Source organism: Amblyomma mixtum, chromosome 3 (assembly GCF_055824585.1).
Source record: "Amblyomma mixtum isolate Tamu chromosome 3, ASM5582458v1, whole genome shotgun sequence".
In the NCBI taxonomy this organism is placed as follows: Eukaryota; Metazoa; Arthropoda; class Arachnida; order Ixodida; family Ixodidae; genus Amblyomma; species Amblyomma mixtum.
This window is the reverse complement of record NC_143014.1, coordinates 144,924,498-144,939,806: the sequence shown is the minus strand read 5'-3', so window position 1 is coordinate 144,939,806 and position 15,309 is coordinate 144,924,498. Positions and strand designations below refer to the sequence as shown.

Genomic DNA, 15,309 nt, shown 5'->3' with positions numbered 1-15,309 from the left:
ATGCATTTGGCCCCGGTATCTTTTTTGTTACCTGCCCAGTATGCTCCTATATGCTCCTCGCATCTGGCCTTGGAATCTTATGTGTCATATTTAATCTCATCTGTAAATTACTTCTAAAAACTGTGTATCAAAATGCATACTACAGTTAGAAAAACTGACCATAGTGAATAGGTGGCACGAATATATCTCAACTAGTTTTGCACGCTTCTCACTCTCCAGCCACATACTGCAAAGAGGAATCGAAGTATACAAAGAGATAGAATACCCAGGGCACCACCACTGTACTCCTGAGTTGTTGAAACTGGGAATATGATGAACAAAATGACACAAGAAACCAAATTCATAGCTGTATTTCTGCATTCCTTGGGTAAGCATAGGTAAGAGGGGAATTAGTTACAGCACCAATTTCACAACATGCTTTCTCTTCTCAACTGACAGCAAAAAATATTAAAACAAAAAAGACATCAAGACACTGGAACTGTGATGTGACGTTACAAAGAGCAATATGATCGAAGCTGAAAGGGAAGTGTGAATATGTGGAAGCTGCCCATAAACACTGCACAAGAGATGTGGTGCCTTAATTTTGAAAAAAAATTGCACATGCACAAGACTAATTATGTTGTGCACAATGTTAGAATAGCAAGCACGTGTTTCAATATAGCTTAATACCTAATAATTTTCCACCGAAGTATAAAGAAAATGTGGTAATTCACCTTCATGCAAGACTCTCAGATAATTATTTATGGGGCAGAAATTCAGCCATCAAAAACAAGATGCAGGTAAAAAAACTTTCCCCAAGTCTATCTTCAGTATGTCACACAGAGAGCAAGAAACATGCACGCCATATTCTTAATTTTTAGCAAGCTTGCTGCTGAGTAAAGTGCAGGACAAAAGATGGCAGCAAAGTGAAGTCAAACTTTTTCTTTAAGAAAATATAATTTATTCCAACCACGCTGTCAATTGCAACCAATTGTACTGCAAAATCCAGGCATTCTTTGTCACATGGTTTTATAGATAGTGTTACTTGCTTTATATTAGGAACAAAATAAACTTATTGCAACTTTAGTGAACATACAGGACTCAGAATTTACACTAATGAAGATACTATTCAAATGCCAAGACTACCGTTCGCAACCCAAACTCGTGATGTTAATACCAAAAAGGACTCTTAATCACTGCTAATCACTGTTTAGTAATCACTGCTCAAAAGTGAACAACTGTGGAGCCTAACCATCTGCGCGCTAAGAATCCCAGCCAACCACTTATCTCCAAGGGATGTCCCAATTTGGTTTCTGCAACTGTATGTTTCTGGAAGAGCGTGGGCAAACGTATACATCTAATGAATATTGTGTAGATGTTTTCATGGGACATTGATTATTGTCATTTATAATGTGGTCCGCAACACGTTCTGTGGGCGTCTCGAGGATATCCATATATGTTTTTGCGAAATATCTCCAGTGAGAGCTCACGGCGATGCAATTTAGGTTTTTTGGGGAAAAAAATAATTATGGTTGACTCATGTAAAATTAAATATATACCAAGATGCTTTACCCAGCATCCAAACTAGCAAGTTCCAGGAATAAATTAAATGTGAAATGAAATGAAATCTGGCTCAGTAAAGAGCACCTTTATATAACTTCCTTTTTAAATGGGCGAAGCATCTAATTTTTTGTTTAAGGCATTTGTAAATTTCCCTGTGCCTTGTGCGAAAGTTATTTTATACCTTATATGGAGATAAATGTTTGCTGTTTTTCATAAGTTCTAAAAACCTATTATGTCTACTGCTTTCAAGAGAAAGTTCTAATCAGTATAAGTTAATTATTACTGCCAGCATTGAACCTGACCATTTTGTGTCATTCCTCGACTGTTGCGATGACTTTGAAAACTGAGGTCAAATAAGCTTGTTTTTTTTTTTTCATTTATCATAAAGTGTGTCATTGTAGAATTTCAGTTTTGTTTCAGTTGCAGATTGCTTGTGAAAATGCCTGGTGGTACCGAAATGCGTATTTAATTTTTTGACCTTGTCCAACCTGCCAAAGTTCCATTTGCAGTGAAAGCAGTGTCACTGTTATTAGCATGCGGTAGTCTATTGATACAGGCCAACCTTAATTTATGCCCAGTGTCCCTGTAAGGATGTTTGTCCAAGCGTAAGATCAGGATCATGGCAGTTATGAAAGAAAAAATTCACAGATTGTACACACATGTGAAATGTTGGGTGCACTATTGCTACAGAAATGCACTTCCACCACAGCCCGCAGGAGCTCCTGTATTCTATCAACGCTATTTTCTCAACCTCCCAACTCTTCCAGGCTCACCTAGATACTGTGGATAACCTATCCTCTTGTGCATGTGGCCACGCATGCAGTGTTGGCTATCACCAATCATGTATACCGCTCATGCTTTTAAAGAAAAGGGCGGTCTTTATTGTTATCACAGTGTGCCTAGACCTCCATTGTTACTTAGGCGAGATTTGTAGTGCAGACCAAAAAGTGGGTGAAAATCTGGCGTGCAATCTGTAGAATGCATTTTCATATTAAAAGCATGTACCCCTCCTTCATACACGTGCTCACACTGCTCGAGCAGTATGAACATTCATACTACATAATTTCGTACATTCATTCATTGTAAACTAAAGTTGTACAATGCCACACTGTATGGTAAATAAAGAAAAAAAAAGAAGCTTATTTGAACTCAGCTTCATGATCACTGTGCATTGTTAAACAAAATTGTTCAAAATAAAAATGATGCAAGCACATCTCAAGGAACCGATTTATCAATTCTGGGTCCTGATAGGTGAGACTTACTTGAGGGATTTGTAGCACAAGCAATTGTGAACTCTGACTGGCGTAATAAACACACCACAGCCCGCAAATGATTTGACTGCTCTTTCAGCATGGCAGATAGACATGTGGCAGCCATTAGATGAAAGAATATTTTGCAAGAAGTCTGCTGAACTATATGTTGGAAGCCTTACTTGCTGTTATGCAGAAGCAGTAGCAGAAGCGACTAACTTGGCAACACTGACATAGTGTAGCTCTATACAGTGGATTCTCGATAATTCAAACTTGCCTAATTCAAATCTCTAGCTTATTTGGACTGATGCTTTGGTCCCGTTAACATCAGGTGTATTAAAACGACTCCTCTTATTCAAGATTCAAGCTCTGTATGACTCGAAAAAAATTTTCAGTCTTTTTTCAATCATCGAGAGTCTACTGCAAAGCATTCATTCCAAGCACTATACTGATGGCTATGCTAAATAGTGATTTGCTAAAAATTAAGGCAACACAAGTGCTGGGCTATGTGCATCAAGGAGGGCTAGCAAGTTCCTTAAGAGTCATTAAGGGGCTCTGATACGCCTTCCCAGGAGAGCATATCAACTCGCTCAGTAACTGCATCACTGCATTGCATTGTAACGAGCAACTGAGCCCCTCCCACTGGTTGGGCCGGCAGAGAAGCGCCAACCTCATAACGTGCAAATAGTGACGAGAGAAGAGGGAAAGGCACGAAGATGCTGAAATTCAAATTTTGGCTAACAGATGACTCAGTTTCTACAAATCGCATTCAACAAATTCTTGCTGGAAGATATTTGTGAATCGGCATCCTTTAACATCCCACGCATACTGCAACTTTATTAGAGCCCCTTTCAGAGCCACTTCAAGGCACTGGAGCTGTCAAGAAGTCGTTAAGGTAAACTTAATGTAAACCTGCATCAGAGCACATCACAATCCCTGAACTGCAAATCCTTCCATGCATGAGTATAAAGGAGCCAGTGCACTAAAAGAAATGCGAATGGTTGAGTAGTAATCTCTTAGCCAGCTTAGACATCCGGCATTCAGGCCTAAGAACTTTGTACACACAGCATTTCCAATCTTCACACAATACAGCCAGAAATTCTTTGAGAATCCATTATCATCTCATAACAGCACCATGTCACTACTGTTGAACATGTGCAATGGCTCTCTTCAGCACAGCTGCAGTGAAGTCCACATCAGCCTCAGTGATGCACATTGGTGGCTTTATCCTTAGCACCTGCATAAAAACCAGACAGAGGGTTGCATTTGCATAAGTCACTGCTTTTCCTAGCAGGATATGGCCAACAATTCTCTCAAAGTACTGTCTATCATTTCCATACACTTTGCACATGCTCATTTCTGTTATAGCAAATCCAGGATGCAGATATTCCTGGCATCACTTGACAACAGCCCAGGCAGGAATGTTAAATACCACTTAATGGAAGTCATACACAACGGACATGTAAAGAAAGCCACCAGTCACCACCACCACCACCAGTAAGAGAAGGGAATTTTTTTTTTATTTGTGATGTCGATAAACATAAAAAAAGAAACAATACGCTTTTGCCTTCCTTGGTTTCGACGACTAATGGCTTCCATATCATATGTATATCACAACGAAACCCTCACTTCCATACCCTTGTCGGCACAATTAATTTTAAAGAGTTGTACTCATCCTTGGCCTAAATTTTCACCATTGAAAAGTTATAAATTATAAATTTATAAAGTTTATAAATTTGTTTATCAATGTGCAGAGCCAGTGCCTACTGCAAATGACACAGCCCTCTCAATGAATTTCTTTTAGCTATATGCTTATGACATGCACATGCCTGAAAATATGCTTTTAGTGCTCTTCAGCCAAGAGTGAATGACTAATCTGTCTTGCTTATCCTGTGGCAGCTGTGAAATCATCAGTCTCCAAATTTTAGTTAATCCATAATTTGCGTAGCAGTATGCCATGCTTTTGTAAGAATATTACATACTCTCTACCCATCACTCTATTGAAAACACCGATTCTGAGTGCCTAAAAATCTAAATGGCACAACCAATCATACTGTCATGTGAAAACAGAAACCCACCAAAAAGAAGAATAAAAATACCTAAAGCAGACAGAAGGAATAACAGCTAAAGGAGGTGACATTACAAGTGCCTCCTGGTGCCATCACGCCTCTTCCTTGCCAGACAAGATTTGTTGAACCCAGGACCAGCAAAACATATTAGGCTCTCTCTAAGTTATTGATCTGTTGCATGACGCTAAAAGAACTTCCAGCATCGTGATCTGTAGAACTTTACTGCCACAACACTGTCTACAGGGCTATTTACCTGCGGTGATTGCTGTAGTCTTTCTTTTCCTTTTTTTATAATGCTTTTTGCAACAGGCACGTGTGTTTCTTTGTCACTTTTGTTCCTTATTTAGCATGTTCATTGTCTTTCTCGTGCTTCTTTTCCTTTGTGTTTTCTCTGTGCCTTTTCTGTCTGTCTCTTCTCTACCCTCTTTCCTATCTCCTCTGTGTTCACAATAACAACCATAATCATAATTAAGTTAAAAAACAAAGGCTGTTACATGTCCATTCCTAACTCTTTTTTGTAATTTATCAAAGCACTAAGAAATGAAGTCTTCTTTTATTCTTTGACAGTGTTGTCAGACTCATTTCAGTCACTGTGTTAACTGCATGTGGCAATGATTATTAAGGAACACACCATGACTACTGCCAAACTTCCCCTGCCCAGTGGGAGACCATGTATGAAGCTGACAATCAGCTGTCCAGAATATCAACAGCAAGCTATGAAGCAAGGTTACACAACAGGATTACCTGGCCTGATGTGTGTGATAACTCTTAGCTGTATGAGGAACAATTAAGACACCACCAGAGAACATAGTCCATAGGACAGGAGCTTGTGGAATAGCACTATTGTTCTTCTAAAAGCACAAAATTTTTTCCAGTGGCTATCCTTTATATTATCCAAAGGAATCCAGCAAGAATGCAAATTAATCAAAGGGAAGCTTAAAAAATATAAAGGAACATTTGATGTTTCTCCAGTGCTGTGAGAGTAAGGCTCCATAACTATTGACCAAATTCCATAGCTGTGAGTCACCTGCCAATGGGTCTGGATGACAAACATGTGTATCATGGCTTGTCAGGCATGCGAATTCGCCCAGAGTACCTTGAGTGCAACAACCTATGGTGGGGTGTAGATTACTGACCAGCTCTGAATGTTGCATGGGGTTTTTGAATTAATTTTCTGAATCTGAGGCACGGCTGCAATGACTATACCATGCAGGAGAAAAAAGGCAGGATGTCCTTGCATCACTCAGCACAAGTCCTATCAGCCACTTGTGAAATGCCTCACTATTCCAGGCACAGTTCAGTCATAATCTCATGTGTTTGTCTTCAAGTGTCACATCACATCTTATTTACTCTTAATAATCTGGTCAAGTAGGCAGAAACACTAAACATGATGACAAAAGCAATATGAAACATTACACTTGTAAAGACCTTTGTACAAAAGCGCAAGACACTAGCAAAAAGCAAAAGCAAATAAATTTCAAAGCAGGCAGTCTCGTGTGTGTCCCAAAGCGATATTTATTTATCATGGCAATTTATCATGGCACTTCAGTGAACTACTTACACCTTTGAGAAAACCCCACCTACACTTGGCATTCCTGTGACCCAAGCATGATGCAGAAAAGGTTGCATTTGTGAAGCAAATCCAGCCTTTAGATGATTAATACAGAACAAAAAGCAGACTGCGAAGCAGAAAGCACAGCATAAACTTCCTTGGCCTTTAAAAGAATTCTGTTACTGCAACGTTTATGGGGTTAAAAAAAAAAGCGTATCAAAGCCATCAACAGCTTAGAGCTGCACAAATAGAAATCTGAACATAGGGCACATATGCTGCAGACTGTTCTCACAGTGTACAGCACGAGCCACTCATCAGCACTGATACGATTGCCTGCATCCTCGGGCTTTTTGCGATAGCAGCAACTGTAAAACAAGACCTTATTTTATTTTGACGCACAGCCTTTATCAAAGATATACAGCCCGTGGTCTTTGCTTGTAAGTCATGCAGTAAAGCTCTTGTAGCAATTGTGGAAGTCCTAAGCTCCAGAAAGGTGAGGATGCAAATTTCTGACACCTTGATGGCATTTGGAATGCTCATGATGCACAATGAGCCATGCTGCATGGTTGTACATTTTTGACAAAACTGAAATTTGCGTAATATGCGTAAACGAAACACACATAAACGGAAGTTTTAAAACCAGTCTTCTGATTTTACAATGCACTTGTGATGGCGTCCCTACATGAAGAAAGTCGAGTACATCCTAGAACACGTTGTGAAAGCATGGAATGTCATTTCAAAGACAATGTATTATTAAATCACTGCGATACGTGCACTAGGGAGTCATCCCTGGCTAGGGTATGGCCAAGGCCCTGAATTGGCCTAGCTGGTCAAAGAATGCAGACAAAGCAGTCATCCACACACTTGTCTAGACCGCTCGAGTGGCGCACTCTGCTGTGCATTTAAGACAATTGCTGCTCCGTGGCGGGTCCAATATAGCTTTAAAGTCATTATGATTTGAACAAGATCCATGGAAACGTGCATGAATGACAGATTCTTGTTTGGAGCCTAGATTACTTTAAATACAAGTTTACTCCCAAATGCACCATTCAAGCACTCTAGACAGGTGTGTGTATGACTGTACCTAGTGCATAAAGACCTGGACAGGAGCATAAAGAAATAGAGAGGAGCACAAAGACACAGAGAGAACCACAACAACACAGACAAAAGTTCTGTCACTTTTCTTCTGTCTATGCGTTTATGAGCTAGTTAATATGTCTGGTGGTATGGGGTTGGAGCGCAGCCGAAAGAAACACATGCAAACAAAACTTTCACAAATATTTTTCCCATTTCAGAGAGCACCCATGGAGGTAGCTGTTCATTAACAGTTGGCGATTACTTTTAAGAAGAGTGTGACAAAGTATGCCAAGTCATTTCGAAGCTACCTTTTTAAAACACCATGATAAATCTTTGTTGTGATGCTGGATATGCCCCCAAGAGGCGCTCTATCCACTGGGTGTTACTCCTCCGAATCGCGCAAGCTTCTTGTAGAGTCCAACTTGCTGCCACATGCGCTACATCGGCTCACTAATCGTCATCATCATTATCAACCTGACAATGCCCACTGGACAGCAAAGGACTCTCCCATGTCTCTCCAATTAACCTTGTCCTTTGCCAGTTGCGGCCACCGTATCCACGCAAACTTCTTAATCTCATCCGCCCAGCTAACTTTCTGCCGCCCCCTGCTATGTTTGCCTTCTCTTGGAATCCACTCCATTACATGGAAGGACCACCGGTTATCTTGCCCTCACCTTACATGCCCTGCCCATGCCCATTTGTTCCTCTTAATTTCGACTAAGATGTCATTAGCCTGCATTTGTTCCCTCACCGACTCCGCCTGCTTCCGACCTCTTAACGTTACACTTATCATTTTTCTTTCCATAGCTCGCTGCGTTGTCTTTAACTTAAGCTAAACCCTCTTCGTTAGCCTCCATGTCTCTGCCCCATAGGAGAGTACCAGTAAGATGCAGCTGTTGTATGCTTTTCTCTTGAGGGTTATTGGTAAACTGCCATTCATGATCTGAGAGAACCTGCCATATGCGCTCCACCCCATTCTTATCCTTCTAGTTATCTCCCTTCTAGTTATCTCCTCCTCGTGATCTGGATCAGCGATCATTGCCTATATACCCTTACTACTTCCAGCACCTCGCTGCCAATTACGAACTGCTGTTCCCTTGCTAGACTCTTGAACATTACTTTGGTTTTCTGCATGTTAATTTTTAGCCCCACCGTTCTGCTCTGCCTGTCTAACTCATTGATCATGCTTTGCAGTTCATGTCCTGAGCGACTTAGCAAGGCAATGTCATCAGTGAATCGTAAATTACTTAGGTATTCTCTATTAACTCTTATCCCCAACTGTTCCCAGTTTAGGCCCCAGAATTCTTCCTCTAAACAGGCGGTGACTAGCATTGGCGAGATCATGTCCCCTTCCTGACACCTTTCCTTATTGGAATTTTACTGCTGACTTTATAGAGAACTATGGTAACTGTGCAACCATTATAAATATCTTCCAATATTTTCACATAACACTCTTCTACACCCTGATTCTGCAATGCCTGCATGACAGCCAAGGTTTCCGCTGAGTGAAATGCTTTCTCGTAATCAATGAAGGCTACATATATAGGGGTTGGTTATATTCTCCGCATTTCTCTATCACCTGATTGATAACGTGAATCTGGTCCATTGTCGAGTATCCTTTACGAAAGCCTGCCTGATCATTTTGCTGAAGTCCACGGTTGTCCTGACTCTATTAGCGATTACCTTAGTAAATACCTTGTAGGCAACGGACAATAAGCTAATCGGTCTGTAATTATTCAAGTCCTTGATGTCTCCTTTCAAATGATTAAGATAATGTAAGCGTTCTACCAAGCTCCTGGTACGCTCGAGGTCACAAGGCATTGCGTATATAGGGTGGCAAGTTTTTCTAGCACAATCTCTCCTGCCTCCTTCAACAAATCCGCTGTTACCTGATCCTCACCAGCTGCTTTCCCCCTTTGCATTGCTCCTAAGGCTTTCTTTACTTCCTCCTTCATTACTGGCGGGATGTCAAATTGCTGGGCTCGACTGCCTCTCTCAGTAACGTTCTGATTACATTCGCTACTGTATAGATTTGTGCAAAACTCTTCGGCTACTTGACCTATCTTATCCATATTGCTAATGACATTGCCCTCTTTGTCTCTTAGCGCATACGTCTGGTTTTTACCTATACCTAGTTTCCTCTTTACTGCTTTTAGGCTACTTCCGGTCTTTAGAGCATGCTCGATTTTCTCCATGTTAAACTTCCTTATTGTCGTGTCCGGTCGCTGTGTTGAATGCAGCGAAAGACGCACACGGTACTTTAAGACTTCGTTTATTTAAAGCCGATGAGGGTGCGACCAGCGTCGACCGAGGCAGGAGCCGAACTGGCCGCCCGAAGAAAGGAGGGAGTGGAGAAGCGTCCACGGGAGGGAGTGGCTTCCCAGAACAGGAGGAGGGTGCGGGGGCGCACCGTGGGGGGGGGGGCATCCGGCGACAGCGTGCGACGAGGGGCAAGCGGTCGTTAGGAGGAGGATTGAGTGGTCGTTAGGAGGAGGACGCGGGGGCGCACACACACAAAAGCAATAAGGGGACACAACACTTCCTTCCCCCTTAGAAAGTTGCCTGGTATCGTGCAGGGGGTCGGCGCTCACGCGTGGAGGCGCGCTGGCTTTGTGCGCTCGGGGGAGAAACACTTGTAGGCTGGCTGTTGTTCGCTGTGTCTCCTGGGTCTGTCCTGGGCGAAGTCTCCTCTTCCGGGAAGAGGTGCCAGGCTATGTGGGAAAATGGTGCACGTGTTCTCTCCGCTGGCGGACAGCTCTCAGACGGCGTCGTAAATCTACGCAGCTGGTTGAGATGTCGGCGTGCTACTGTGCCATGTATGTTGACGAGCCAAGAGCGCAGGCCTATGCGTCTGACAATTGTAGCTTCCTCCCAGCGTGGCTTTTTCAGAAACTGTCGGGCGAGGACGCGCTGCCCCTCATTAAGCGTGCCGCAGCGCGGAATTGCTTTTTCTTCCCGGAACGTCTCTGCCTTTGGCTCGGGGAGGATGGCTGTGAGCTGGGTTCGCATTTCACGCTCGAACATCATTTTCGAGGGGGTCTCGCCTGTTGTGCTCTGAACCGTCGTGTGCTGCTTGAAGAGAAAGCGCGCAAGGCGGCGCTGCAGCGAGCCTGTCTGATCTCTTTCAAGGGCGCGTTTTAGCTCGGCTACGTAGCGCTCGGCTTGTCCGTTTGTCGCTGGGTGGTAGGGGGCCGATGTAACTGATGAGATCCCGTTGTCGCGATAAAACTTGAGGATCTCCGCAGACACAAACGGTGTTCCGTTGTCCGACACTACCTTGCGCGGCAGGCCGAACGTTGCAAATAGTGATCGGAGGTTGTCAATGACTGCTGCCGAAGTCGTCTGTCCCATTTGCCTTATCTCAAGCCACTTTGTGTAGGCATCTACGACCACAAGGAAAGTGCAGCCCTCAATTGGTCCTGCAAAATCAATGTGCAGTGTGTGCCATGGTGTGTCTGGCTTTTCCCATTCTGGGACAGGAGCTTTCGGCGGGGCGCTCCGGCTGCTCTGGCAAGGCTTGCATTCTCGCACCACTGTTTCGATGTCGTTGTCAATGCCAGGCCACCACATGTAGCTTCTGGCACACTTTTTCATTGCAACGATGCCCCGATGTCCGGCGTGGATGAGAGACATAGCTTGTGCGCGTAGTTCTCTCGGCATCACAACTCGGGACCCAAATATGATGCAGCCGCGATGGGTGCTCAACTCTGTAGCTCGCCTGCGGTAAGCGTCGAAGTTGTCCCCTTTGAGTTTATGCACGTTGCCTTGTTGAACAGCTGTGTAAACTAGCCGGAGAGCTGCGCACTTCTGCGTAGATGCTGCAACTGTGCCTGCTGTAAGCGGAGGTTCTGGCAGTGCTTCGAACATCAGAACGTCTCCTGGTGGAAATGGTTCGTCAACAGTTGCGTCTAGTGGCAGACGGCTTAGCGCATCGGCGTTTTGATGTTTACTCCCATTGCGGTAGACCAGAGCGTAGTCGTACGCTGAGAGTTTGATGGAATGCTGCGTCATCTCGATGACACCTTGCTGCTCCAGTTTGTCGAACTCTTTTTCAACTAAATCTCGGAGAGCAAACGGCACCGGCCTGGCCTTCAGGAATTTGGGTTGCGCGTTGTCCAACAACTCCAGTGTGACCGGGGGCCCTTCGTTTCCTGGAATCTCTTCCGAGAATACTCTTTCGTATTTCTCTTGCAGTTGCTCAACCATGTTCTGGCTCGGCGTCTGGTGTATGCCGCATATCATCACGCCTAGTGGAGAAAACCAGTTTCTCCCTAGAAGGCTTGATCCTGTGCCCTTCACAACAAGCAGAGGTAGCGTATGGGTCTGGCCGTTGTAGTTAACCTGCACGTTGGCAGAGCCCAATAGTGGCAGATTCTGTCCTGACCACGTTCGCAGGTGCGTGTCGTCTTGTTGCAGGGCGGGTGCGTCAGATGGCCATGAAGTTCGGAACGTGTCCTCACTGATCAGAGTACAGGCTGCGCCGGAGTCCACCTCGAACTTAATCAGCTGGTGATGTACGCTTACTTCTGTAAAAATCTTCGGTCGCGTGCCGAGATTCATGGTGTTCAGGTCGTACAACACAGATGGTGTTGCTGATGTTGCTCCATGGAGATCAGATAGCGGCGTATTCTCTGAGGCGTTGACGCTGTGATTAGGCTGGGAAGGTGACTTTATCTTGGCAAGTCTCCGTTTCGTAATGCATGCTCTTTCGATATGCCCTCGCTTGTGGCAAAAATTACACGTGGCTGACTGGAATCGACATCCCTGGGGGTTGTGTTGGTCGTCACACCGCCAGCAGCGTTGTGCCTTTTTGACCGATTTTACAACAACAGAAGGCTTGCGCACCTGGTTGCTTGTCTGGTGTACCGGCTCGGTGTTCCGGCGAATCCCTCTCTGCTGGTGACCGGCGCTCTCCGCTCGAACGGCGATGTCGTAAGCTTTGCTGAATGTGAGGTCCTTCTCAGCGAACAGGCGCTGCTGCAGTGACTCGTCACTCAGTCCGCACACAAATCTGTCGCGTAACATCACGTCCAAGGGAAGCATGGTGGTGTTAGCAGAAGAAGCTGCGTCTCCCTCCTGCCCGGTAGCTGTTGTCGACAGCGTTCCAAAATTGCAGTCGGCAGCGAGCTTCTTGAGCGCGGCTACGTAGGCGCTCACAGTTTCTCCTTCCAGTTGATCTCGTCGTTGGAAGCGAGCCCGGCTGTAGACCTCGGATGGCCTTGGGTCGTAGTGCTTTTGCAGCGCTTTTACGATGTCGTCGTAAGACACTGCCGCTGGTGTGCTTGGCTGAATAAGGGCGCAGACAGTATCGTAGGTCTGCTCCCCGCACAGCGTGAGCAGGTTGGCCCTCTTCAAGGCTGGGTCTGTGATGTTGTTAGCTTCAAAGTAGAACTGAAGGCGTCCAACCCACGATGACCACGATGAGCCGTTGAACTCTGGTATCTGATTGGGAAACCCTCGCGTAGCCATGGCTTGTCAATAGCGTTGCGTAGCGCGGGTCGAATCCACTTTCTCGTCGCCACTGTCGTGTCCGGTCGCTGTGTTGAATGCAGCAAAAGACGCACACGGTACTTTAAGACTTCGTTTATTTAAAGCCGATGAGGGTGCGACCAGCGTCGACCGAGGCAGGAGCCGAACTGGCCGCCCGAAGAAAGGAGGGAGTGGAGAAGCGTCCACGGGAGGGAGTGGCTTCCCAGAACAGGAGGAGGGTGCGGGGGCGCACCGTGGGGGGGGGGGCATCCGGCGACAGCGTGCGACGAGGGGCAAGCGGTCGTTAGGAGGAGGATTGAGTGGTCGTTAGGAGGAGGATGCGAACTGTCGTTAGGAGGAGGACGCGGGGGCGCACACACACAAAAGCAATAAGGGGACACAACACTTATGTTGGCTACCTTGCGCTTATTTGTTAACTTCAATAGCTCTGATAGTTCTATTCTGTATGTGGAGTTAGACGTCCTCATTCTTTGGCGTTTCTTAATCAGATCTTTAGTCACCTGAGATAGCTTGCCGGTATTCTGTCGAACCATTCTACCACCTGCTTCTGCGGCACCCTCCGTAACGATAGCTGTGAGATTATAGCTCATTGTTTCAACATTCCAGTCGTCTTCTTCAGATAAAGCGGAAAATCTGATCTGCAGCAAATCCTGAATTCCTCTACTTTCATTCTTAACGCTAACTCGTTAATAGCCTTCCGTTTCACTAGTTTTCACCATTCCCTAATACGAGACCTTACCATTCTGTGGTCACTACAATGGACCTTTCCGAGCACCTCCACATCCTCTACGATGCCAGGGTGAGCACATAGTATGAAGTCTGTTTCATTTTTAGTCTCACCATTGGGGCTCTTCCACGTCCACTTCATGTTTGCTCACTAATAAAGTCATTCAAACTAGGCAGCCTAGACAGATTTAAATGAAAAGCAGCTCTCAAACGGCATAAGTGAAGGAAAGCAAACCACGCACTGTAGCAGACAATGGCACAGACAATACCCCCATCTACCCACCCACCCACCTACTAACACCTGTGTTGAGCACGCTCGGACGGTTCCACTGCTGGTAATGTCACTGGCAACATGATGGTCACATCACATGATACACCAACAAAGTTGCTCATGTCGCGAGTAAGTCACTAACAGCTTCGCTGTAAAAGACAGAAGCTAGCCATATTAAGAAACACCACGATCTTTCTGTAAAGTTGGTTGATTTGGGAGAACAATTAGGGGAGTAAACTCAGTAGCTGTGGCATCAAGCTACCAAGAATGAAATCACTGGCTCAATCTCAGCATTGCAGCTGCATTATAATGGAGGTGCAATACAAAAATGTTGACCTAATGAGATTTCATTGCACATTAAAACATTTCAAAGTAAATAAACTGCATTGAATTGAAAAATGTGATCGGAATCAATCTGCAGCTATTTGCATGCACCTAAATGTGCCTTATAACCCGTGTGCAACTGTAGTATTCAAAAACTGATGAACTTCTCTTTCTTTTAGAGAAATGAAACACAGTGTAGAAAGTCGAAAAGAATACCTCTAAACATTCAAGTGGTTTGAATGGCTATCAGTGTATCGATCAACAGGTAAATGCAGCATACATACAAAGGCACATGCATTTTTATATATTCATGCCACTTGCTTAGGTTAGCACAAGCTTTTTTTTAATTTTGTACAATTGTTTGTTCCATCACAAAAAATAAACACTGTCAGTTGTTCCGAAGAACTTCCACAATCAGTGAAGCCTGCCTAAAATTGACTGAGACACTGCATGTGACACACAACAGATACAATGTGACACATTCCCTTGTGCACTACTTACGTGCCCATACTGTCCACCCTTGCCAATAAGGACACCCATTTCACGACACTGCTCCAGTATGGCATTCACTTTTTCTGCTCCAAGAGGCACTTTCGTTTGCTGTAAAAAACAAGATGCATGTTCGTACTCTTAGCACTCAAATACCAAAAAAAAAAAAGCCTACAGAATTAATCATTAAGAGCAGTGTTCATACACATTAATTCTCTCAGAAATTTCTGAAATGCATCCCCTGAATATGTGATCCATCTACTGAACACAGCTGTTTCAACCAAGTGCACCATAGGGAGAACATTACATGAGAGTAACTTTCAATGTGCTCAAAACGTTGTACATAAGAAAAAGCACCTTTCATTTAATCATGGAAAAGACCTCGGTTGGTCTTATAAATGGTGATTGCCAAAAATACTAAGCAAACACAGTATCAAAAACAGAAATGCACACCACGTGGTATATGCAAGGACTTTATCTTCCAGCATTTGTCTTCAGAACTGGAGACACTTCTACAGA

The 15,309-nt window shown here is 44.4% G+C and overlaps 1 protein-coding gene across 1 annotated transcript in view; it reads right to left on the bottom strand.

Annotated features, from left to right (window-relative positions):
• Positions 1 to 322: 322 nt before the first annotated feature.
• Positions 323 to 15,309, bottom strand: part of LOC149352265 (alanine--glyoxylate aminotransferase 2, mitochondrial) — a 57,687-nt gene continuing 42,700 nt past the window's right edge. Inside the window, exons 12-13 of the mRNA XM_089581424.1 lie at positions 14,803 to 14,901; positions 323 to 4,029 (exon numbers count right to left, since the gene is read on the bottom strand). Of these exons, the coding sequence (XP_089437550.1) occupies positions 3,934 to 4,029; positions 14,803 to 14,901 (195 nt within the window). The 3' untranslated portion in view covers positions 323 to 3,933. The remainder of the gene's footprint in view (positions 4,030 to 14,802; positions 14,902 to 15,309) is intronic.